Source organism: Canis lupus, chromosome 21 (genome assembly GCF_011100685.1).
Source record: "Canis lupus familiaris isolate Mischka breed German Shepherd chromosome 21, alternate assembly UU_Cfam_GSD_1.0, whole genome shotgun sequence".
Lineage (NCBI taxonomy): Eukaryota > Metazoa > Chordata > Mammalia > Carnivora > Canidae > Canis > Canis lupus.
Genome location: NC_049242.1, coordinates 1,709,179 through 1,736,795, shown reverse-complemented (window position 1 = coordinate 1,736,795; position 27,617 = coordinate 1,709,179). Strand labels below are relative to the sequence as shown.

At 33.3% G+C, this 27,617-nt stretch overlaps 1 protein-coding gene and 1 long non-coding RNA gene across 3 annotated transcripts in view; one reads left to right on the top strand and one right to left on the bottom strand.

Annotated features, from left to right (window-relative positions):
- The window catches only part of CNTN5 (contactin 5), a 1,277,333-nt gene that overhangs the window by 753,103 nt on the left and 496,613 nt on the right, over positions 1-27,617 (top strand). For both annotated transcript variants that reach the window (XM_038568215.1, XM_038568216.1), the window contains one exon: positions 21,186-21,407. In XM_038568215.1, the coding sequence (XP_038424143.1) occupies positions 21,186-21,407 (222 nt within the window). The remainder of the gene's footprint in view (positions 1-21,185; positions 21,408-27,617) is intronic.
- Positions 4,045-17,851, bottom strand: LOC102154291. Its single transcript, XR_005375408.1, has 5 exons — positions 17,508-17,851; positions 17,164-17,276; positions 16,533-16,566; positions 6,570-6,748; positions 4,045-4,469 (listed from the first exon to the last, which is right to left on the bottom strand). It is a non-coding gene; the product is annotated as an uncharacterized LOC102154291 (long non-coding RNA).

Below are 27,617 nucleotides of genomic sequence, written 5' to 3'. Positions count from 1 at the left end.
ACTTACTTCACTCAGCATAATACCCTCCAGTTCCATCCACGTTGAAGCACATGGTGGGTATTTGTCATTTCTAATGGCTGAGGAATATTCCATTGTATACATAGACCACATCTTCTTTATCCATTCATCTTTCGATTGGACACCGAGGCTCCTTCCACAGTTTGGCTATTGCGGACATTGCTGCTAGAAACATCGGGGTGCAGGTGTCCCGGCGTTTCATTGCATCTGTATCTTTGGGGTAAATCCCCAACAGTGCAATTGCTGGGTCGTAGGGCAGGTCTATTTTTAACTCTTTGAGGAACCTCCACACAGTTTTCCAGAGTGGCTGCACCAGTTCACATTCCCACCAACAGTGCAGGAGGGTTCCCTTTTCTCCACATCCCCTCCAACATTTGTGGTTTCCTGCCTTGTTAATTTTCCCCATTCTCACTGGGGTGAGGTGGTATCTCATTGTAGTTTTTATTTGTATTTCCCTGATGGCAAGTGATGCAGAGCATTTTCTCACGTGCATGTTGGCCATGTCTATGTCTTCCTCTGTGAGATTTCTCTTCATGTCTTTTGCCCATTTCATGATTGGATTGTTTGTTTCTGTTGAGTTTAATAAGTTCTTTATAGATCTTGGAAACTAGCCCTTTATCTGATAGGTCATTTGCACATGTCTTCTCCCATTCTGTAGGTTGTCTTTGAGTTTTGTTGACTGTATTTAATTGAGAGAGAAAGAGAGAGCAGAGGTGAGGAGGGGGAGAGAAAGAGAGAGGAAGAGAGAGTCCTAAGCAGACTTCCCACACTGAATGTGGAGCCAGATTCAGGCAGGGCTCAGTCTCATGACCCTGAGATCACCACTAGGGCCAAAAACAAGACTTAGCCACTTAACAGGCTGTGCTCTCAGGCTCCCCTATAAATGTGTTTTAAAAAAAAAAAAAAAAAAAAAAAAAAAACAAAGCAAAACTACCATTTCATGCTTCATGACAAAAAAAAAAAGAAACAAAGAAAGAAAATATCCATTGCCTTCCAATCATCTAATCCAACTTCTTTAAGCATTTCATTAATCCATAGTTATTTTAATATTGAATAGTGAATAATTCTATATAAATACAGACATTAAGAAAAAAGCTTTTTTATAAATTATTTTTGTATTTTTTAAACTGTAGACTTTAAGCCGACAGAAGAAATGAAATAATTGAGTGTATCACTCTGAGCAAGGTATTCATTTTCTCCATTCAGACTGATTTGGATGTTCGAAACAGAATTTTGGATTGATTTCAGTTGGAATAGTTGTAAGCTAAACTGTTTCATGAATACAAAATTAGGACTTCCAAATTTTCCTCCTTGTGGAGCCAAATAAACTGGTGATCATTCTTTGGCCATATTTACTTAAAATCTGTGTTTCAAAACCTGATTCAGTGTTAACTTTCTAGTAGCCAGGTAAATTCCCAGTTTGCTTTAGAATACTTATGGTAATAGTGGAGATTTATTTCTGGTTCAAGTACTTTACATGTATTATATCTTCAGATTCTTGTAAAGAATAGCATTATAATTCCTACCGTAAGAATGATGAAACTGAGGCATAGAAAGGATAAGTAATTTATCAGAAATCTTACAGCTATGTGTAAACTTTGTCTACTTCACAAAGGAAGATCTTATTACATCAATATGCAGGCAAGAACAAAATCCCTGCACATGGCCATAAAAGCAAAGTATAATCTCTCAGAGGCCATGCAACCCACCATAACTCCTTTTTCTATTGCTCTGTTGATACAGCAGGCACCTCAGCTGTCACTCTTCCTTATCATCAGGACCCCTCACTATATCCTGGAACATGCTTTCATGGCACATGAACCTTATCCTCCTTACAATTAAATTGCTCATAGTTTCTTGAAATATATGTGTGAGAAGGGACAGAGTGTTGGTTGAAGACAGGAGTCTGGACACGGATATTATAGGCACTGCCATGATCCTTAAAAATATTTTGTCAAACATTTCTTCTTTTCCTTGCAGATAAACTACTAGTACTTTCTTTTACCATTGTCTTCAAGTCATTTTATTTATATATTTGATTCCATTTTCAAAGTGATTAATTATATTTTATATATGCAGTCTCCTTTTCTCTCAACAGAATATATATTAACACTTTCTATATTAGTAGGCATATGAGCAGATGTGTGAAATTGTATTTTTTAATGCTGAAGAAGTTTAAGGCAGGAGATGAATGTGACTAATAATAAAAGATTTAAAGTGAGTATGATTAGAATTGGACTTAGAGAAGAATGTTGGATTTAGCTGGGTAAAAAGAAAATGCATTGCAAAGACATTTTATTTTATTTTTATAAAGATTTATTTATTTGTTTTAAAGAAAGAGAAATTAGAAGAGCATGGGGTAAGGGGCAGAGGGAGAAGGAAAGAATCTCAAACCCACTGCCTGCTGATCACAGAGCCCAAAGTGGGTCCCCATCTCACAACACTGAGATCATGACCTGAGCCAAAATCAGGAGTCAGACACTTAACTAAGCCACCCAGCACCCTAGGCTTGCAGAGATATTTTATTTTATTTTATTTAAAAAATATCTATTTATTATTTTATATAGAGAGAGCCTGAGTGCAGGGGGGGAGGGGCAGAGGGTGAGGGATATAATATCATCAAATATAATCAAATTGCTAAAAATACAAGTTTAACATTATACCTTATAGTGACATTTGTAGACAAATTTGTCTTACATGGCAAAATAAAAAGATCTTTAGTAGGAAAATAAATATAGTAACATAAGTTACAAACTCTTGAACTGATTTTAATTTCCTGATTACCATCCTAAAGGAATAAACAATCTCTGATTTTTATTTGATGTAACACAGTCTCTCTTCTTTTGTAAGTGCATTTATAATTGTTCTTCACTCTATGTCTCATTATTTTTCTATATTTCTTCCCTGGCTACAATCATTATCCTTTTAAAATCAATATTCATATGGGTTTTTTAGAGGCAAATGAAAAACTGCTATCATTCCATGACATTTCAAATATATGTGTGAACATATTTGACAATACTACCAAGCTAACAGGCACATATTCTTCCTTAGACATGTTTTCTGAGAAGAAAGTTATTTAAAAACTGATTTGCGGGATCCCTGGGTGGCGCAGCGGTTTGGCGCCTGCCTTTGGCCCAGGGCGCGATACTGGAGAACCGGGATCGAATCCCACGTCGGGCTCCCGGCATGGAGCCTCCTTCTCCCTCTGCCTGTGTCTCTGCCTCTCTCTCTCTCACTGTGTGCCTATCATAAATAAATAAAAATTAAAAAAAAATTAAAAAAAAATAAAAACTGATTTGCCTATCAATTAATATGCAGATTGTTTCTAAGTTTTCCAGCATTCTGTATGCAAGTTCTTAACCTGGATCTATTCATAACTTTCAGGGAGAGAACCCTGAGAGCTTTCTAAAATCTTCTGTAAATATTATGCATTACATGTATTTGAGGAGAGATGAAACTAGGGCACATACGTAGCTTTTATTAGGGTTATGTTTTATTTTGTTTTGTTAAGTTTTTACTTAAATTCCAGTTAGTTAGCATGCAGTATAATATTTTTTCTTTTTTTATTTAAATTCAATTAATCAACATTTAGTACACCATTAGTTTCAGATGTAGAGTTCAATAGTTCATCAGTTGTATATCATACAATATATTAGTTACATGTGTATAATATAGTGATTCAAAACTTCCATACAACAAGTTTTTATATAAGCCAAGGACACACTAACACAGGTATTTAGTATTTTCAGTTGTGTATAGATATGTCATGTTCTTGAATGCTGAAAGTATGCTGATTAGTGGAAACCCATGAAAGTTTATTGTGAATCTCCTGGGTGCCGTCTATGAGCTCCGTTCGTGCTCCAAGTCAATGTGCTTGCAGGATAATGCAAATGGGGACAGGAGAGGGTTAACATGTATATATATTCACTATAATATAAGGCAGTGCAAAATACATGTATTAAGGACTTGTATAATGACAAGGGGTTAAAGAAGATATTTATAAAGACTGATGCTGACTTCAATAGTGTCACTTGGTATGGGAGGAGATTTTTTTTCATTTCTCCTTCTTAAAAAGCTTTTTATTAAGGTACAAATATTACAATTACATCTTAAAACAAATGGTGCATTATGTCAAATATGCAAAAAACTTATGGAAATAATAGTTATTTTACAAGTTTTAAATGCCATCTATTTTTTTAACTTCAATGCCTAGATACATATCTTAAAGCCAATACCCATTAAAAAGATATAGCTATTGAGCACCAAATCTATGTGAAATCTTGCCCTGAAGACAGTGAAAAGAGATGGCCTCAGGCAATTTACAATCTATTTTATTCCTGAATAATATTTGACAGTTAAACACATTATATAAACTAAAATATCTTCTCAGGAAGAGACACTTATTTCAGGCAAAGACATTTATCTAAGACAAAATTTTGAATTTGCACCTGAAAAAAAAAAGAAAGACCACATTATGGCATTGAGTCAACTCTTCTAATTCAGGAATTTTAATTAGTACCAAGCTAAAGGAAAAAAAAAAATGACATGCTTTACAATAATTTGCAATTCCACTTTCTTATGAAGAAGAAAAATACATTACCAAGTATAAGTCAAGATAGTGCAGAAATACAAATACATGATTTGTCTCCCACTAACTTTGACCAGAGCCAAGAAACAAAATAAAACAAAACAACAACAACAAAAAGCCAACAACAGATCAGATATGTGCCATACTTATTTAAGCCTTTAATATTTAACTCAAATTCTCACTCATGACCTCATCCTATAAGGCTTGAATTCAAAGGAATTTCTCCCCAATCTTTGGCCATAATGTGGAGGTAACTAGACCATATGCAGATCCTATTCCAAGTACTATTTACTTCATACTAATATGATTTCTTGATTATAATGCTGGGGCAGTGAGGTATGGGTGTCTAAATTATACAGCCTTTACCAGTATCTTAAATTGGTTAAACTCCTTCTGTGTTCCCAGTTCCTCTCACTTCCATGATCAGAATCTTCCTTAACTCTGTCTTGTTTTCTCTCCCAGGGTCTCTTTTCCAGTTCCTCCAGGCTGTCTTTCTATAGCTCTATGATATAGAAGGTTTATATAGTTTCCCCTGGTATAATTTATTTTCAGTTCTCCTAACCTCAGTATATTTCTCTTTGAATTTCTTCTTTAATGAATAATCTCTATCCATCTAGTTTCATTGCATTTTATTATCATAAATAAAGCTTCTTTTAATAATGCATAGACATAAATTCATAAGGCTATGGAGGCCATTTCAAAATAGATGTTTAAAAACTGTTTCTGGCAATAAAAGCCAGTAATATTAAGAGAAGTGAACACTTTAAAAGATGTGACTTGCTTGGATATATAAATTCTGGTACAGCTGTAGGAATATTTCTTTAATTTATTGTATAACTCATAGCAGATTATTATTTATATTATTCCCTTTTGTAATGAGAAATTATAGAAAATATCATTCTTTTAACTTTTAGGTTTTCTATTCAACAATACTTATGCAATACTGACCATATACAAGGCATCATAGTAAACCCTGTGGGGGAATAATTCAACTTTTTACATTACTGTAGTACATGAGAAGTCTACCATTTATGCAGATTCTGCTAAGGACTCCTATGAGAAAATGCATATAATAACTATCACTACAAAACACAGTTATTAAAAATTTTATTCAACCACTTCTTGGCCAGATTAAATTTCTCCTCAATAGGGACAGAAAATAATTTCAATTCTGGCATGTGTATTTTTTTTATCTTTCAGTTCTAAAAAACCTATTCTTTCAGGTGGGGGAACAGTTTTATTAAGGGAACTCCATTTCAGATTTATCACTGGAGATCTTTGAATGATATAAATATTAGGTCACTTATTGACCAAAAGATTCAATGTAAAGCCTGCCCCTCCCCAATCTAGTGGCTTAATGTTTTCTTCCTGAACCTTTTCTTTAACATTATGATATAAAATCTAACATCTCCCTGAAATAAAGCTAGTTAACCTGAGACTATATCATCCTAAGAAAGCAAAAATATAGGAGCAAAAATATCAAAAATAATTCCACATTTCTTTGAAAAAACTGTAGATGCATATCACTTTGATTTTAATTCCAAGCTGTTATAGTACTATTGGGTTTAATAACAATAGGAAGAATAATTATCATGATACAATTTGTAACTTCCTGTTTGTAAGGAAGTAAAAATAATGCTTATGAAATAACTTGTAGATTTCCTATTTTGTACAATGTTCTTGACAATTCATACATATCTCAATCTTCAGAGTAGCCATTGTGAAGTCATTAATATTATCCTGATTTAACAGAGGATTAGATTCAGTAATTTACACAATGTCAGGCAGGTAATGAATGACAGTTAGGATTTAAACTTCAGGAAAACAGCTTTGGGGAGTTGGAAATTAAGTCATTAAGAAAAATTTTTGATGCAGTAGTGTAAATCAAAAATATAGCACACTGAAAAACGGACTGTCAATAAAGTATGAAATAATGGGCAATTAGATAATCAATACTTACCTTCCTTTGTTTCCAAAAACTTCCAGATTTGACAAAGTTCTTATCATTTTACTTCATGTTGTATTTTTTTCAGAATTTGAAATATCAAATATTTTTTGAATTGTTATTTTCTTAATCTATTGTCTTCCACCTACTAGGTCCGATCATGAGAGTTTCTCAATTACACTGTAGCATGTTTCCTGATCAAATGAGAAACTGAGTAAACTCTTAGCTGGGATTTGAAATCTTTATATTTCACTACAAAAATTTCATAATAGTAAACAAGAGAAAACATTTGACTAAAAAAAAATAACCAGAAATGCCCCCAAACTATACTGCTCTTTAAAAATGCATTTTATATTTTTAAATGATTTTATTTATTTATTCATGAGAGACACACAGGGAGAGGCAGAGACATAGGCAGAGGGAGAAGCAGGCTCCATGCAGGGAGCCTGATGTAGGACTTGATCCCAGGACTACAGGATCACGACCTGGGCTGAGGCACATGCTCAACAGCTGAGTCACCCAGGTATTCCTAAAAACGCATTTTAAACTCCAAATTCAAACCTACCAAAGCAATTCTCCCAGTTCAATGCTTCATCCAAATATTTACATTACATGAAGACACTTATATTTTCAAGGTGACAATAAACTCCTAACAAAGTACACATTTTGATACTTTGATAGATTTAATTTTATGTTTACTTTGTAAAACTATACCCAAAGTTTTTTTTTTAAGAGAATAAAGTTCTTTACATCAACACTACAATGGTTATCTAATATAGATAAAATCTCCTAATGGAAGATTATTTAATATATTTTAAAAATCATAATAAAAATAAATTTATATATTAAATGTTTGATTTATGTCTTTGAATTGGAATTTTTATAAATTAAGATTAAATGGTTTATAAATCTTTAGTTCTATTAATAGAAGTGATTACTTATATATAAATGGAACACCCCCCACATTACATTTTCATAAAATATTCACTGCTTTCTAGTTAACACATAACAAGATTAGGGAAATAGTAAGAACTGAAAGGCTGAAAAGGAAACATGGACTGATCGAATTGAGAAACTGTCACTATTCATTATTAATTGCTTAAAATTTAGAGAAAAAAAGATAGGAAGAAGACATTAAATTCATACAAATAGGTAAGAATGGCCTTGTCCCTCAGAAGAAAAGTTTGTTTGACCATAAAGTTTGAAAGGAGTGATTGAAGTATTTTGGGCGGACATCCACCATAATCAGATTTCTATGCTATAAATATTACTTTCTTGAAATTGTGGATCATGAGCTGGAAGGATCTGGAGAGAATTTAGAAGACAGAGTTAACTAGGCCAGTGCTTCTGGGTATGGTGAAGGTAGAACTTGGAAAGTAATGGGAGGCTACAAATTTTACCTGTTGGAAAATCCAAGAGGTGATTTCACCCTGGCAATCTGATGTAAAGACCTGAAGATACCAGGAAAGATCAGAAAGCTGAAACAATCTATCACAAGTCTGTGAATCCCTTAGTTGTACAGAGAAAAACAAATCATAGCTATTGTTTGGCATCATGAAGACAAACCAACTTGTTAATTGAATGGATTTTCATTTTTTGGCTACTTGTTTTGGCAGCTTGTAGACACAGGCTTACAATCACTGCTCATTAGGATATTGGAACTACAGCTACCCACTCTCCAGGGAAGTAGTGTGATTTCATAAATCAGAGTAACTGAAAAATGAACACTCTCAATATGATATAATTAAACATTATGGAAAGGAATGGATTTGGGTTCTTTCTGACATTTGGCTGAACGTGCTAGATAGCAAAAATACACAAATGAAGGTCACATTTGCAATTATTATAAAAGTGTCTACATTTTAATTAGGCAGCTGATAAATGTCATTAAGCCTTAGCCGCTGACCAACTGTCATTTAAAAAAAGGAAGAAAAATGTTACCTAAAAAGTCAGAATTTTTTGCATTGTCATGAAATTAAAACTTGAAGCCACAATAAAGTGTGTTCAGCAATAAGATGTTAAATGGGCTTACTGACAATCTCAAATAAAATTTACAAAAGAAATATTTTGACAACCTATGATGTCACTAACAATACAGATTCCCAAGCATTGTTTTATAAAGCAGATCTGCCTTTACCATTGAACAAATGGAGCCACATTAGTCTTAAAAGGCTCTTTTTAGCAGAAGTTTAGTAGCATTTACTGGTCTGTGGGTTTGGCTTACATGCATTTTTTATTAATTTAGATTAAATATTTACCGACTTTCTCCCTTCCATAGCTAATCATTCTCTAAACCTTAGGCAATTTTGCACCTAAGAACAAAAGAAACTGGTATAACCTTTTAGATATTCTAAGAATATTTTGAATTTTAAATAGTATTCAAAAAATTTTCCCTTCAGCTGAAAAAATAATAAATAAAATTTACATCAATAAGAGTAATATGACTTTCCATTTAAATTAGCATTTGAAAGTGGCAACAGAGAAAAATAGATATATGTATTGTTTTAGGTTGAATATGACTAATATTTCTAAATCTAGAATCTTAAAGTAATTATAAGTAAATTTAAAAAAAGGCTCATTGGATACATTAAAAAAAAAGTTCACTTGGATACATTAAAAAAAGAAGTTCATTGGATACATTAAAAAAAAGAAGTTCATTGGATACATAATAAACCACATCTTCTTTATCCAATGAACTTCTATTTTTTAATTTACTTATAATTACTTTAAGATTCTAGATTTAGAAATATTAGTCATATTGAACCTAAAATAATACATATATCTATTTTTCTCTGTTGCCACTTTCAAATGCTAATTTAAATGGAAAGTCATATTACTTTTATGGATGTAAATTTTATTTATTATTTTTTCAGAGGAAGGGAAAATTTTTTGAATACTATTTAAACTCCTAACTCTGGGAAACGAACTAGGGGTGGTGGAAGGGGAGGAGGGCGGGGGTGGGGGTGAATGGGTGACGGGCACAGAGGGGGGCACTTGACGGGACGAGCACTGGGTGTTATTCTGTATGTTGGCAAATTGAACACCAATAAAAAATAAATTAATTATTAAAAAAAAGAAGTTCAAAAATCAATGGAAATAAATAAGAAAGAAAATGATCAATAAATTTACCTACATAAAAACGTAAATCTTCTTTCTATAGTATACTATCATCAAATTAAAATCAGCATTGCAGGAAATACAATCATTAATGGTCATACCAAATTATTTTAAGAACCAAGGAACAGAAATCACAATTGAATAGGGAAAAAAAGAAAACCTATTTTATATGTAATTCAATGAGGAAATATGTATATAGAAAATGTATCTGACTAATAATCAAAATGCAAACCTAAGCAATGATGAATTAGGGTTTTGCTATACTTTTAGGATAATTCACATTAGCAACCATCTAATAAAATGGTATACAATATGTCATAATGAAATGTTAAAAAATTATTGATCCCTTATGATGCTAACAAGAGTATAATTAAATCAAAATTCTTAGAAAAAAATTATCGAAAGCTACTTTCAGACTTAGAAATTCCACCTCTATGATGCTCATTGAAGGGAATTATTAGCTATAAATATAAAAATTTATGTACAAGGATACTCCTGCATCATCATATAAAACATAAAAATTAATCTGATCACATGAACATGGTTAAATAAATTACAAAACACATCACTGGAATGTTATGTAGCCAATAAAATATATTTGAATAACATTTGGGAAAGGATTAAATAATCACAACATAATATTAAATAAAAATGAGAAAATTGCATCTATAAACCTGTTCCAGTTTCCTTCAAACAAAACAAACTAAATCTACATATGTCTCTGTTGATATATCTGTCTACATATGAAATAGAAAATATCAGAGATTGTTTTACAAAGGTGCTATCTCTGGATTTTAAGTCTAGAGATTATTTTGATTCTAATGTGAGGATATATTAGTTTTATAATCAGAAGGTTTAGAATTTATGGGAAATTTAAGGTATCACAATTCCTTTTGAATCTGAACCCCATCTTTTACTTCATAAGGGAAAAGATTAAGAGAAGGATCTCTCTGACTCTGAAGAAAAGAACAACATGAATAAAAGGCAGCTGAGCTAAAACACTCCCACAGATTTAGCAAAGTACCAGATGTCTATTCCCTTGAAACTTAATTCATACATAAGTAAGTCTTTGAGTTGGAATCTAGAATTTGTGATCTGTAAGTGTCTGAGAAATAACACTTTCACAGTTGGGAGTTGCTTTCTGGAAATTGAGTTTGTTAGATATTAAGTACTACAGATGAGGCAGATGTGGAGGCCCTGAGGGTGAGAATGACATTCTAAATCAGGATGCAACATTTTAGCCTGCTTGATGTCTTTATCTTTATTTAACTAACTAACTGGGCCAAATTAGCTGTCAGTTTAGGCTAGAATACTACAATCACAGTAGCTGAGAAAATTTAAATTATTTGCAGGTATTTCTTCTGTTAAATGAGAAATCACCTAACTTTGCTAAAATGTCATTGAAAAAATTATTTTTGATATCTTCTTTGAAGAAATTGCTTAGTTGCATAGTTTCTGATTTTTTCTAGTATGTGCCTCGCTAGCATCTAGTTAGTAAGGTCAAAGTCATAGGACTGCCTTTGAAGAAAAGTTGCCATTTGAAGAAAACTTTGTCATTTGAGGACTCCAAAAACTAACACTCATCGAACTAATTCTTAAGCAACTTTATGTGCTAAAGTAGCAAAATAAAAAGTCATAAACACATTTTAAATGTTTATTTTTCGTTTCTGAAATATGAACAAAGCTCAATTCAAATTTCATGTCCAATGTTATGTTCTATTTGATTGCTCTCAATCGTTTCTTTCTAGATGTTCCCCAGCAAGTTAGAATGTACAATAATTACATTATGCTCCTACTTCATACTCTCTTTGAATAGTGTGGTCTGTGGCCTGGTCATCCCAAAGAGACGTGACTACTGGAACAACCAACAGCTAAAGAAAATGAGTGTAGAGATTTCTTTAATGGTGAAATATACAGAAATTGACTTGCTGAGAGCAGCCACACAAAGCAAGAGCCAATACACCCACCCAAGCGAGAAGGTGCCAGGTTGCTTGGAACCTACCACCTTCCTTATAGACATACATCTGCCTAAGATACTGCCCATGTGGAGTGAGGATTCCATTAGGCCTGAGAGAAACACTTATTTTCTTAATGGGGGTGGGGTGAGGGTGGCGGCATTGTACCCTCTTACCTATGCAAGTATGAAAATAACTTCTCACATATCCCCTATTTGAAAAAAATGCTAAAGGCAGTGAAGATCATTTCTTTAAAACTGTCACTATATATCTTTATTTGAGAGGCTACCAGTATCAGATTGAGCTCTCTTCAAATTCTATGACTATAAAGTGATTTCCCTGAAGTTAACATTATTCTTTTCTTAGTTTCTAAGTATGTTTTAAGGCAAAAAATTTTTGTTTTATTCCTTTTTTGTGTTTCCTTGGTTAACTTTCCATTTGGGATACATAATAATTGATCATTTTCTGTATATTGAATGAATGTTAAATCCTGTATTCTTTTATGTATGTCTATGTAGCCCACACACATCAAGATAATTCTTAGATATCTAAAATTTCATTAATGCAACTGGCCATCTTGAATTTCATTTCTAAATTCACAATTGCCTGAGCACGTCTACATTCTACAGATTTATAGATTCTAGTATAGACACTACAGTACTGGAAGCACTGAGCATAATGAAAAAAAATCTGCTTTTTATCTACATATAAGGAAAACATAACTTTCCCAAAAAATATTTCCTATAATTGGGGGGAGAGGGAATGCATTTTATTTAATTATTTTTAATCAAAAGCTTTATTGCTAAATAATGTTAACTTTATTTGATTTATTATCAAATACTATCTAATCTGTCTTAAACGCACAGAGACTAAGAAGATAAAAGCTAATATGATCATTGCAGACTTAAAACTTCACTGAAAACTTAAATTATCCAAAACAAGAGGGAATTCTTTAATCACTAAATTAATTTAGTTATATTTCACAACTAGCTCCTGCCCTTACTAATTTCCTCAGTGATTAGAAAACAACAGGCATATTATGAAGGAAATATAAATTTAATGCAGTTGCATTTTAGGTTTTTGATAGTTTAAAGAGATAATATCTAAGTATTATAGATTATTTTAACTTGCAACAATAGTAAAAAGCACACAAATCAGAAAAAATTGTGAGATCTGTCTCTTCTCATTCAATAGAAGCATATATAATATCCAGACTAAGATGTAGAAACTTTCATGGTCTATGTATGCATACAACTAAGTATCTATGATTGAGAAAAGATAAAGTTTTCCAAATATTAAATCATTATGACTTCAAATATAAATACTGTATCTTAATAGGAGTGGTAGAAATAATTTAGAGCTATGTTTCTTTTTACTCTATGTCTATTTTTCAACCTTATACAAAGAACACTAGAAATGCAATGCTGTTATTTTTTTTTCCTTATAAGTACTACAGTTTAGATGACTGACTTTGGCATTTTGAAAATGATGAATTTAATCTCCTGAATATCTTTTCTCACTTCTCCAACTAAAACACTATAAAGTTTACACATAATACAGTCCTTGAAGAAAGTGCTGAGCTATGACATAGAGTAAATCTGACTCTGGCTGTCCCAAACTCTCCTCTGCCATAGGTGCACACTACCAAATTTAAATGAAGCACATCATTTATAAATTATTAACCATTTCTAAATATGCTTCACATGACTGGCTTCACTGAGGTGTTACATCCATCCTTGCAAGCTTCATCAGACAGTAGCAGGCTAAAGTTGCACAGTAAACGCTAATTCTCAACCCGGGAGAGGATGGCCTTAGCAATTACCCTGAAAATGGTCAGATATCAAATTTCTTTATGCTGACTTTGATGCCAAATTAAGTCACACTGCAGGCTTGGATATTGTATGATTCCTGTCTTTTCTGGACATTGGGACATCAATATATGGTGTCACTATTTTCTCCACTGATGCATGATTAAGCTTTATATTCTTCAGAGCATCACATATCATTTGATTCAAAGTTTATTTACTTATTATTATATGATCTTAAATAAATGTCTAAAATCAAATGAACTATTGGAAAGAAACGATTTCTTCAAAAACTTGTCATTTCATGAATTTTTGGTATGGCTTAGACTTATTTGGCTGTAAATATTAATGCCATTGTGTGGGGAAATGACAGGAATGGATTTAAATACAGAATACAATAGTGATGTTCTAATTTATCATCAATATTTTAAGAGCTTTAAAGTTCATTATAAACATGTTTTTCACACGTGAGGACAGAGATACAATTCTGAAGTTGACTTGGTATCAGAAAACTCAGGAAATTTCAAATATACTAAGGGATTCTACATTTTATTTTATTTTTTTTTGGGGGGGGGATTCTACATTTTAAATGTATCCTTTCTCATATTGACATTTTTTATCCTACTTATTCATAAACATTGTCATAAAAATTCTAGTTTTACCAATTCTAATCCATTATCTCATGAATATTATTTACATTCAATGGCAATAATATCTATAACGTGACTTTTAGGTAATAGGGAAACAATGCTATTAATTCCAAGACTGCAAGTGGTGGCAATGTCGTTCTGACTTAATAGACTACAATTTTATTAAATAATATAGGTTCAGTGGTCCCAGGGTCATTTGATTAGGAAATATTTAATGAAGGCATTAATATTTACTCCTACCCAACTTCCAGCTGGAATTTCATGGTGTGAGAGTACCGGGTTAATTGAGTTCTATAACCAGATCTCCAGACCACTTTAGAAATAACTGTAATGCATATTCCCTAAGGTCTGATCTATGAACGGTGAAAAAATAGAAGGAAAAATGATTAACGTATAACTAGATACTGCTGACATCTTCAGCATAAATATTCATTAAAAGTTTGAGCAAGTAATGAAGATTTCTCTAACAAAGAATTATGAGTCACTTTTCCTTCCAAACCCTGGACAGGAAGATGGAGACAAGATGCATAGGTCTTGTGTTAGTCGGTAGAAATACAACAATATATAGACAACAAATTTTCTATAGATTCATAATTCCTATTAGTGGCTAAAATTTCTTTCTTAAGAATTTACTCATGGGAATACATCTGTCTGGAAAATAAAATTGTAATTATCCCTCTTCCATTTGCCTCTCTTTAAATTCCACAAAGTAAAATGAATATTAAAATTTGGCATTTATATCCCAATCAAATCTGGAAGGCATAAGCCGAATATATTCAATTATGACCACCAGAGGTAATAAGTGCAGATAATAAAAATAATATAGTTATCATTTATTGAGTCTTTACTATGAACCAGGCAAATTTCTAACTGCTTTGTGTGTACTACTTTATTTGATCACTACAACAACCTACAAGGCAAATGACAGTGTTATCTCCATTCTAAAGGCAAGGAATCTGAGGCATAGAGTGATTCATATTTTGTTCAAAGCCACAGATCTACTCTGAGGTAGAGTACAGATTTAAATACACCCAATCTAACTTTGGAGTCTATTTTGCAAACAGGTTTACTGACAAAGCTGCTCTTATCCAAAATTCTCAGTCAATTAAATGAGTGGCCAAGATGTAGGAGGAAGATGTACACACCAGAGCCAAGAGAAAATATTTCATTGCCAGGACCTGAGTCATGATGGCAAAAGTAAGAAAGATAGATGTTGTCAGGAATCCCCTCAAAGCACTCTGTTTTTTCTTTTCTTTTTTTTTTTCCTTTTTTCATTATATATTTATTATATATAATTATATATAATAACTTATTTTATATAGTTTTAGAATAATTTTATTTAATGTTCCTTTGCTAATATTTTACCAATTTATAATCCTCTACTAATGCTCGTATTTACTCACATCTGTATCCCCAGTCCCTAGCACATGGTAGAATTTCAATGAAGAGTTGTTGAAAAAAATCAATGAATGTTGAATGAGAAAGGAGAGAATTAGGGAGAAAATGAGGTGTATGTTTAAGTTAGCTGAAAGACACTAAGGGCTTCTGTGTAGTAGGAAGCCAGCTTAGAGCCCCATAGAGTGTCACTTAGTGTTTACATTTCACTGAACCCCTTTAAAATCTGAGGCCCGACCTATGCTCTTATTTCTCCCTTTCTTCTCTTTTTTTATGATCCTACTTCTTAAATGACAGTTCTTGAAGTGATGACTAAAAACTGGTTCTGAATCCTGAATAAGATTTACCAAATTATCTCAGAAGATGCCTTTCATTGACAGAGGTCAAGAAATGTTTAGGAGCTGAGGCAGAAGCACAGAGAGTAAAGAGCTGTTGACTGCAAGTAGAAGTTATAATTAGCATAAGAAAGAGCACTGGAATATCAAAGACTTGAAGCTGGGTCCAAGTAACTGAGACCAGAACAAGGTGGAATTTGTCTGGGATGGAGTCAATGTTTATGAATAAGATCACGAATATAGTTGTGAGTTAACCATAGATGGTTCCTGGCTTCATGGAATTTAGTCTGGGAGTATTGGTAGAGGATTACAAAATGGTGAGGTATTAAGAGAGGAACACTAAATAAACAAAATTATTCTAAAAATTTATAAAACTAAGAACTATGATGCATATAATGAAGAAAAAGGAGAAAAGAGAGTGAGAGAGAGAGAGAAACCTAGAGTTTCTTGAAAGGAAAATTAAAAGGAAAGGTAAAGAAACTTAAAAAAAAAAACTGTTGCCATCACGAGTCAGTTTAAATGGAGAATATATTTTTTTTCTAGAATACATCAATATTTAGAAGCTGAAAAGACAAAAAAGAACTAGCAAAAGAGATAAGGAGTAGCTAGTGAAATAGGAATAAAAACATGAAATTGTAGTATACTGGAATCACATGAGGAAAATGCTTGAATAAAAAGAATGGTTAATCACATTGAATGCCGCTCATAGGTGAAAACCTACCTTTAAATTTAGCAATGGCCTGGTCATTGTTCACCTGGAAGAGAGTCATTATTGCAGAGTATTATAAGGAAGACTGCTGGCAATAGGCTTAAGGGAGAATGGCAAGAGAGGAAATGAACACAGTGACCACTGACAGCTCTCTTCAAAATGTCTGGCTAGAAGGGAAAATCAGTGGAAGGAGTGGTAAGTTTAAATTTTTTAGAAGGTTAGGTCAATTTTTTTATAGTTATGGGAATAATTGAATAGGGACACAAAAATTGGTGCTGAAGGAGAGACAGAGGGAGTTTTCTAGAAAGACATCCTTGAGCCATCAAAATGGGATAGAATGAAAGTCAGTGCACACAAGTAAAGGAGTTGGCTTTTAATATATGCACAGACAATTTATTCACAGCAACTCAGTAAAAGCAAGGTAGAATATATGAATGTAATACAGGTGGGAGTGCATGTGAGGGACCTACTCTTATGATTGTTTGTATTTTCTCAATTAAATATGAACACGATAATTAGAAAGGCCAAGAAGGTGCGGAGCTAGGGGACAAAGGATAAGATGTAAATTATTCCATCCAGTGGGATGGAATAGTAAACAGACTAGGGAAATGTGGTAGTATTGCTGGGAAATTGAAAAACTCACTCGTAATTAATATCATGAACTGTGACCTTTAGGCATGACTTTGTGCCTCTTCCAGGCTGCACTCATGAACACAGCACGTTGATGGTGGATTTGAAGTAAACAGAGAGTTTAGTCTGTGAAAATGAGAGAAGGTAAGGGTCAGTGTGAGTGAAGGTACAGTGAAGGAAGTAACTAAAGTAACGAACTGTAAACTCTAAACTGGATAGGGAGGTGGGAGGTGGTTGAGGAGCAAGAGGACTGTAGGGTGGTGAAAGGGTATTAAATCCGTAGTTTGTAAATCTTGAAGAGGTTGAGATCTGAGAAAGAGGTAAACAATAAGATGTGAAGGACAGAAATGCAAATACCTAAATTTAAACTGAGGAAGGTGATGCAGTATTTTTCACCCTCACCCTGTGTGTGTTAAACCAATTCCTTCCCCCAAAGTTGGAGGTTAAGCAAAGTCTTAGGATGTAAACCTCATTTTCCCATTTATTTATAGAAGTGTATCTAGTTTCCAGAGCTGAGGATCCCCAGAACTGTGGGCTGAAGACTGGAGAAATTAGAGATCTCAGAAAAGGAGGTGGAACAGCTAGGAGGGCACCAGGTAGAAGAGTTAGAAATGCCCCCAAGAGAAGGAGACTTCACTGAATTGATGGTTATTTACACTCAGACCAAGAGACTATTGTAGGTCACAGGCTAAGGCCACGGTCTATATGTCTAATACAATGGAATTGGCAACGGAGGGGTTCTAGACTCTTGCAGAGCTCGGAAGGTTCTCTTCACCTCCTAGATCTGACCACACCTTCACATTCACTGTGCATTGTATGTAGAGCAGTAAGGCAGCCTCGCTGCTATGGGGCACCCCTTCTTGGCTGGGCCAGCCTTCCCATACTGCTCTTCAACACTGTCAACTGCTCTTTCATCGACAATGAAAGACTCTTTCCTTTTTTTAGTAACTTCACACTTTCCTGCTTTTCCCCATCCTTTTATAGGTTCCACTACCTTTGCTGTTCTCTGAAATGCCAGTGCTTCTCAGGGTTCCATTTTCAACACCCTACTTGTATTTCCTTGGCAAGCTAATCTATTCTCAAAGTTTAATAACCATCTATTTGGTTACCATTTAATAATATCTCATTAGCCTGTATCTCCCTTATGATTACAAAATTTTCTGATCAAAATTAATGCCCTAAGAAGTACTTTTCCACTTGCCCCAAACTGAATTCATGAGCTTTCACTTTAAGAACATGCCTTTCCCTGCATCTTTATCCATTGTCTAGTAGCACAGAGTCTCCCTAAATTCTCATTTTCCCTTTCTAGCCTCCAATTTAATCAATCAGTAATCTTAATGAATTTATCCCCACCCACGTTATATCACCTCTTCATTCCTGACTAATCTTTGCCTTTATTACAGCTTTAGGATCATGATATGTCTTTTTTTCCCTTTTGTTTTGTTCCAAATGACACTGCAGACAGAGAGATCTTCCTAAAATTTATATTGCTTTCCTTTAAGAATCCTATCATTTTAGTATGGCATACTAGGCATTTCATCATCAGTCTTGCCTTATCTATCCAGCCTTACTTGTCCTCTCACTTCTCTCCCTCACACTCTGGTCTCCTGATTATTTTAATCTAAAAAGCACACCCTGCTGCCTCTCTTTTCTAAGTATTCATATATTGTCTTTCCTTTGTCTCGGGTTTCTTTCCTTCCCTACTTAGAGCTTTGCTAAACTAATCTCTAATGGTCTTTCAGGACTCAGATTAGATAGAATTCATCTTGAGAACATTTTCTGATGGCTTTAGACTAGATGAGAAGAGTACTTACCCTTCAGAGGAAGCCTCTGATTTCTTGCATTTACTTTTATATTACATTGGATTAAAGTTCTCTTATAGTTCCATCTTTGTCACTGTATCACAAGCTCCTTGACACCTGGTGCAATATCTTGTTCACCTTTGTATCCAGCATTTAGCCCCTACTGAGTTCTCATTGCATGTTTGCTGAATACATGAATGAATGAATAAATTGTCAAATTTCTAGTAATAGCTTTGGGTTCACTTTAATTGCTGAAAAAGGAATCTCCACTGCAACAGATGCAACTGATTATATAACAAATGAAGCCCTGGTATGGAGCACACAGCCAAATTAGCATTTGGCTCATCTCTATTGATATGGAGTGCTATAAACCAGTTACTGTAGCACTTAGTATGTATTTTGTTAATATATATTAGAAAATTATATATATGTAATAATCATATATACATATATGATTCACTACCTCAATGATGATCCTGTTTTTTTAAGCCTTATTATGGCCCTTCCAGTTTTCCACTGATCATCCTTTTCTAGCTTTAAAAACCATAAACCACATTCTCATACTCCATTTTAATTTTTAACACTAGCATGGTATTGTTTTTTTTTCTTTCTATATATGAGCAGGGTAGGCAGCTAAAACACAGAGTAACAGATCACACTAAGAAACAAATAGGTTCAGAGATCACAACTACAAATAACCTTAAAAGAAAATTCATTCTCTTTTCAATTCCTTACAATTCTAGTGCCAAAACTTGCATTTAAAGGAGGTTTTATATCTACTCATAATCTGTTCTCATATAGTTTGCCCAGGAGAGGTTAGCTATTTTCAGTTAAAATTGATCCACCTTCACTATACTTGTAGTTGAACACAAGGACTAAAGGACATGAATCTCTTATCAGCTCCTGATAGGCTTGGATTACACATATTATACTCAATTTAAATGTGGAGAACATTGAAATTGAACATCTAAAAACACACTTTTTCAAGTTTCAGAGAAATCATATTTACAGTTTCACAAAACAGAAAGTGTTATACTTAATTCAATGTTTAACACCTACTAAAGTGTTATTTTCAAATCACAGAAATGATTCTTGCATTCAAAAATATTTCTAAGAGGCAGTATAATGATTCTAAATAATATTAATTATTAGAAAGCTTACTCACAAAGATAAATTATCTTTTGTCAAGTTAGGTTAATATCCATTAAGTTCAAATGCCAGATACCCTGAACAAAAATGTGTGATTTAAAAAAACATTTCCAAGCTCAATAAATCATCAAATTCAATTGATATTTGACATAGAAAAAATTTCAATTCCTAGAATTCCTCATAATTAGTTTGTACTTTTGAACATTTGATCTATACACTAACCTGACCCTCTCCTAAGGACAGAAAAGAGTTAATGTATTCTCTTTTGGGTATTTATGCATCTTTCCTAATGAAAAACTTCCTATAGAGGAATTAAAAAACAATATGGTCAAAACATTCCTCTATAATCAATAAATGCATAAATTGCATAACAGTGCCACCCTTGACAATATCAAGTTATATAAAAAAAATCAAGTTATATAACAAAATCTACAAAACTAATTTTATCCAAAATTGTTTATTTTCCATTGTGAATTTGACTGCTTTTCAAAAACATGGGAATAACTTACAGTCTAGTCAAAATACATGCTGCATTAGATACATTTCCTACTAAGTAATACATTTTAGTCACGAAGATTCAATCTATAATGAAAAGATGTATTTGAGAATACGAGTATTTTTTTCCTTTTTCCCATTTTTTAGTAATAAATAAGAAACCAATCTAACGTATGTAAATGGATATTTTAATAAGACAAAAATGTTAATTCCCAAATATTCCTTACAAAGGAAGTAAAGATTTTAAATTTGGGGTATCTTTCTTCCTTTTTCCCTTTTTTTGTCTTCCTTTCTCTTTTCTGTTCCTTTCCTTTCTTTACTTCTCTTTTCTTTTTTCTTTCATGACTTTTTTTTCTCTTTCTCTCTTCCAGAAACCCAACATTGAAATTAGCAAAATTTCCAGAAAATATTTTTAAGATATAAAAGTAATGTGTTTTATTTTATTTTATTTTATTTTACCACTCTAGTTTGCATTTGGTAGCAACTTTAAGGAAAGTCTTTAATAATATCTTCAGAAAAAATAATTTTTAAAGGAAAAAAAGAAAAGCCTCCTCAGAATTCATTTTTTATTATTGTTTTTCTTTTACAGAATATTCTGGAGCTCTTCCTAATTTCTCTACTTCATTTGCTGCTTTGCTAAGAATTAAAAAGAGTTCATCTTCATCCCTCTTTGGTTCAAAGAACAGACCACGATATAGCAATCCTTCATTAGGAACACTAAGTGTTTCTTCACCAAGCTGGCGAGGTGCAGCTCAACATTATTATTCCCCTATCAATCTTTATCATTCCTCAGATGCCTTCAAACAAGATGGTAAGTGGCAAAGGAAAACTGAATCTGTTGCATTAAATGTGCAATGAACACTTTTTTTTAAGGCTGTTGTAATTGGGGTCAAGACTATTGCAACAGAGGAGAGAAGTTAAAGTCAACTCCCTTAAAACAGCAAATGGCAGAGTTTTTAAAATCTAGAAAAGTGGAGGACATTAAAGGAGAGGTTGGTGAATGTGATGAAGGGATGTAGGGGTGGAAAGATTTTTCCTTTGTTTCCTTCAGATTCTTTGGCTGGCCTAATAATTAAATTGACATAAACACAGATTATCAGGTGAAAAACAATTTCATACATACAGGAAGTGACCAAAGCAGGCAGCTTTTAAATCTTTTAGACAAGAAAGCAATAAATTTGTGAAGAATTAACAATATAAAGGAGTTTGGGCTTGAGGTAGGTAGTAAATTAGTGAAGACATAACAAGTTTTGTTTATACAATCTTCTTGGCCTTAAATTCCTTATTTCTGGTGGGAAGTGTGTCTTCTACTCCCCTGGTATGGGAGGATGCTTTTTACATGGGAGATTGGTTTCCTGCTTTCAGGAGGACAAAAGAGGGTTGGAGTATCCTTCTTTCATCAGCTGCTTTTTAAATAACTTTATTTCAAAATTATCAATATATCAAAGTGGCATACCTTTAGGTGGTATGTTCTGCTTTCCTTTAGCCATGTGCAAGTATTAATTGATGCTTACTTAAATTAGTCTCTTATCCTCCTATAGAGACTGGGAGATAGGGGGCCTTTTTATCTTAATAATTGCATTTCAAAGGAATGGCTGCCAGGTCCTTGGGAAAGTGTACATGCAGCATTATTTCTGAGTGGAAAATAAATAATGTAAATTTCCAATACTAAGATATCAGTTAAAGTAAGGACTACTGAATAGCTATTAATATTTAGGTTTGAACATTTTCTAGATGTTAACTCTCCTTTTGAGTTCATCAACAAAATAATACAAGGTTAGTTAACAGTCAGAGAAAATCACTAACAACGGATTATCACCAGGGTCTGTGCCAGGCTCTTTTGTAGAGCTTACCTCAATAATTCTCTCAACAAATATGTGAAATGGATTCTTACTGTCTTCTCTGTAAATGGAAACTCAGAAGGAGATAAACATCTTTAACAAGGTCATGCTGCCAATAAGCAGGCAATTTTTTATTCATATATCTACTGATTTTAAGTCCAATACACTGGGCTACATTTTAATTATGATTGATGAAGGATTAAACATTCAAAGAAACGTTTTGCAAGAACTAAACTATTTGCAAATATCCCAGAAATGTCATATGAGGTTGTTGTGCCAAGCACAGGCAAACTTGTGTCTCCTGATTATACCAGTTGTTGCATTGTGAACATTATCTCATAGAGTTGGTATTTAAATTTTATTTAAGCATAGTATTAGCTCCCTAAAAATGGTTTATTTTTTCGAATGCTTAGTGTAATTTAAAAATTCCCATAATATGTTCTGTGAAAAACATTATCAAGAGAACTGGGGAAAAAGATTTGCTAAAGACACATCTGATAAAGGACTGTTATCAAAATATACAAGGAACTCTTAAAACTTAACACAAGAAAACAAACAACCTAATTTTAAAAATGAGCCAAAGTCCTTAACAGACACTTCACCAAAGAAGATACACAGATGACAAATAATCATATGAAAAGATGGACTACATCACCTGTCATCAGGAAATGAAAATCAAAACAAGATACCAGTACATACCTTTTATAATGGCCAAAATACAGAACACCATCAATACCAAATGCTGGAGAGAATGTGGAACAAGAATGCTCATTGATTGCTGGTAGGAATACAAAATTTTATAGCCACTTTGAAAGGCGGTTTGGTGGTTTCTTACAAAATGAGGCCTACTCTTACCATATGATTCTACTTCAATTGTTACTTCTTGGTATTTATCTAAAGGAACTGAAAATGTATGCCTACATAAAAGCCTGCACATAGATGTTTATAGCAGTATTATTCATAATTCCTGAATCTTGGGCATAATCAAGATGTCCTTCAGAAGGCGAATGGATAAAAAAAAAAAACAAAAAAAACTATGATATATCCAGACAACGGAATATTATTCAGCACTAAAAAGAACTGAGTGATTAAGCTATGAAAAGATATCGAAAAACCTTAAATGTTTATTACCAAGTGAAAGAAGCCAATCTGAAAAGACACATATTGTATGATCCCAACTATTTAACATTCTGGAAAAAAAATGATGAAGACAGTAAAAAGATCAGGGCCAGTGATGAGGGTTGAGGAAGAGAAGAATAGATAAAGCAGAGAGGATTTTTAGGGCCATGAAAATACATGGAATATCATAATGATGGATATAAGTCATTAAACATTTGTTTAAGCCCACAAAATGTATAACACCAAAAGTGGACTCTAATGTAAATAATGGATTTTGAGCGGGTCATGATATGACAAATTATATTTATCTTTAGTTATAAAAAAGTTACCATCCTGGTGAGTGATGTTGCTATTCGGGCAAAATATGCATGTGTGGGGTGAAGTTTTATGAAAAGTCTCTACCTTTCTCTCGATTTTGTGATTTTGTTGTAAGTATAAAACTGCTCCTAAAAAAAAAAAAAAAAAAAGCCTTGGGGCACCTGGTTGGCTCAATGAGAAGGAGATTTGACTTTTGATCTAGGGATCATGAATGTGAGTCCACATTGGATGTAGAGATTACTAAATAAAGTTTTTTAAAAAATTCCTATTATATTAACTTCAATGGGCAGAGATATATTGGGATTTGCATTCTTTAGGCATCACTATTTATGGGACAACAACTAAGTAGAATATATTGAGTGGTCAGAACTATAGGATACTCTTACATTTTCTATAATTTGGTACCAACTAGTGTTCTACTCCTTTGTTCTTTTGTTTCAAGTATAAATTAACAGAACTCACAATACATAAAATACAAATATAAAACATGAATTAAAGCACACAGAAATGATAAAAACATCAAAAATTGTAACATAAAATGAAGCCAGGCTTGAGACTAATTCAAAGTATCTACTGTAAGTGCCTACATACTTGCTGAAAACTAGTCTCCATTTTGGGTAACTGATATCCAAGGAAAAATAAATTCTGGTCAATTACATATTTTCCAGTGTTTCAAAGATTAAAGTGAAATAATTATTCAGTAGAAGCATAGCTATTTCTGACACTAAGATCAGACAAATTTTTTTGGAGGTTCCTCATTAAGAGTTTGTTATTTGATGTAATGGCCAGTGACCTGAACATTATTCTTACTGTGTACATCACAACGTGTTTTATTAGCTTTAATATAGGCAGATGAAACCCAAATATCAACCACAAAATGAGAAGTAATTATCTAAAGCTGTGCTGCTTAGTCTTTAACATACATACAATCACTCGGGAACCTTGTTAAATAGATACCCTTTCAATAAATCAGGAGTAAAGCCAGATAATCTGCATTTTAAAAGCTCCCAGGTGATGTTGATACTGCTGGTTGGCGAACCATACTTTGAGTAGAAATTCTCCAGGCTGGGGGCTGGTTTGATATAATTTAAATCTTTCATTGCTCTAGTTTAATCCATATTTAGAGTATCAGGAAAAATAGAGAATCTGAGTATTTCCCAAGCAATCCTCCATAATTATTGTTTTCTCATCCTAGGATTTAATAGATCTTGGCTAAATGTGACTTTGACTGTGTTCTCTCTGACAATACCCTGACATATGGCTTTTGTCAGGTAATTCCCTTTAGCCTTAATAGAGAGTAAAATTGACATTGACATGCTCCTGTGAAAAATGAGAAAACTAACAGAAACTGAATAGAAAGTCATCACACTCCTCCTCAGTGATATCCCAGAAGTACCCCAAGATAGAACCAAGATTTTTCTGAAAAATGTAAAAATTTGATCTGCAGAGAAATTTGGGAAAGCAATTCTATTCTTGTATATACCATGATAACTCCACCACATATACACAAGAAAATATAAAAGTATGTTCATTGCATTTATATGTGTAATAGCAAAAAGTTGGAGGCAACTCAGATATTCTCAGAAGGGAAATGGATACATAAATTGTGATTTTTCATTTATTGAAAAATTAAAATGGTTAAAGTGAGTAAACTATATAATCAAGAAACAAAATGGATATACCTCAAAAGATAATGCTTCAAGAACAAGGAAAGTTATAAAATACTGCATATATCACACATGTAAAAATTTAAAAAAATATATAATATATACTATCTATGGATATATATATATAGTATAATTTATAGTATATATAGTATAATTTTTTTAAAATTTTTTTTTTATTTATTTATGATAGTCACACAGGGAGAGAGAGAGGCAGAGACATAGGCAGTGGGAGAAGCAGGCTCCATGCACCGGGAGCCCGACGTGGGATTCGATCCTGGGTCTCCAGGATCGCGCCCTGGGCCAAAGGCAGGCGTCAAACCGCTGTGCCACCCAGGGATCCCTATATAGTATAATTTTAAAACCATGAATGTGAGGTATCAAGCTGACTATAATGTTTACCTCTAAGGACAAAGGGAGAATGAGCGCAAAGAAATGGCACCAGGATAGGGAAAGTAGATGACTGCAACTGTGTGATATTTTATTTCTTAAAATAAAAAATCTGAAACTAATATGATGAAGCTTCTAGTAGGTAAAATCTAAAATCATAATGATTCCTGCCTGCTGGTATTTACAGTGCAATCCTTTCTCTTCAACTATGGACCAAAGCTAGTAATCTGCGACTGGAGAATAGATTATGGCAAAAGTAATGGAATACGGCTTCCAACATTAGGTTTTGAAAAATTCTGGCTTCCATCTAACTCCCATTTCAAAGAAGAATACATAATCAGGATTTGAATAAACAAAGTTTGATGGACTATAGGGATTAGTTGCCCAGAGAAGAATACCACCTGGTAGAGATGAACAGAAGATAACACAGAAAATTAAAATAGATGAATTTTAGGAACACAATCTTAAAAGTATGATACTGTGCGATTAATACTCTGTAGAAAATGTAGAAGTATGATGAGGACATCAACAAAATGAACAAAGGTTATGTTTGTTATCTTACAGTTTCTGTGAGATAGGAACCCAGATAGAGCTTAAATGGATTCTGTGTCTTTCACAAAGTGGCACTGTAGTTTCATCCCAACACTCAAATGGTATGGATCCACTTGTAAGCTCACGTATATGTAGCTGGTAGAATTTAATTCCTGAGAATTGTTGGACTGAGTGCTTTAATAATGCATGGACTTTTGGCCAGAGGCCATTCTCAGTGAAACCCTCATAGAGTGGCTCACATCATGGTAACCGACTTTCAACAGCAGAAGCAAGCCAGAGAAAGAAAAGGCAAACAAAAATACTTCAAGCAGAGAATAGTAGTTGGTCACTAACACTTGTAGAAAGGTGAGGAAGTGGAGATAGTTAATGAAATAAAAACTTTTGAAATAAACTCCTGAAACCAAAATGAGAAATGTAGCTGTACCTGGAAGGGAGAATGTTGCTCATTGGAGTCAAGTGAAGTCCTCAGAAACTATTTTGCTTTCTACTTGATACTATTATTTTGGGTAATGATTATCGTCATTTGAAATTTAATCAGTGCAAATTTTCTACCTAATAAGAGGCATTATCTAGTTTTAAAAGAAACTGAGTTTTGGGGATCCCTGAGTGGCTCAGTGGTTTAGCCCTGCCTTCGACCCAGGGTGGGATCCTGGAGTCCCGGGATCGAGTCCCACGTCAGGCTCCCTGCATGGAGCCTGCTTCTCCCTCTGCCTGTGCCTCTGCCTCTCTCTCTCTCTCTCTCCCTGTCTCTCATGAATAAATAAATAAGATATTTTTTAAAAACTGAGTTATTGATTCTTAAATATTAATTAATAATTACTCTAAAGTAGTTGTTTAATTGAATTAAAAATTGACTAAGGTTTAAATTGGAAATTCTCATGGTAATATAGTTTAATTGAAAGCCCTTATGAAACAGCACCTCAAACATCTGTAGGATATGCACTGTTTGGGATTTGTGATAGAGACAAGGATTATTAACTATTGCTAACACTACATTGTTTCTCTCCTTATAAATGAACAGCCAATAAATTGGTCTTTGACTTCATTTCTTTGTGTTGTTGTGGCTTTAGTAGAAGTAAACTTAAGTATAGAGAGATTTCATTCTTCTGTTTGTGATTAAAATATTTAGGTTAAAAT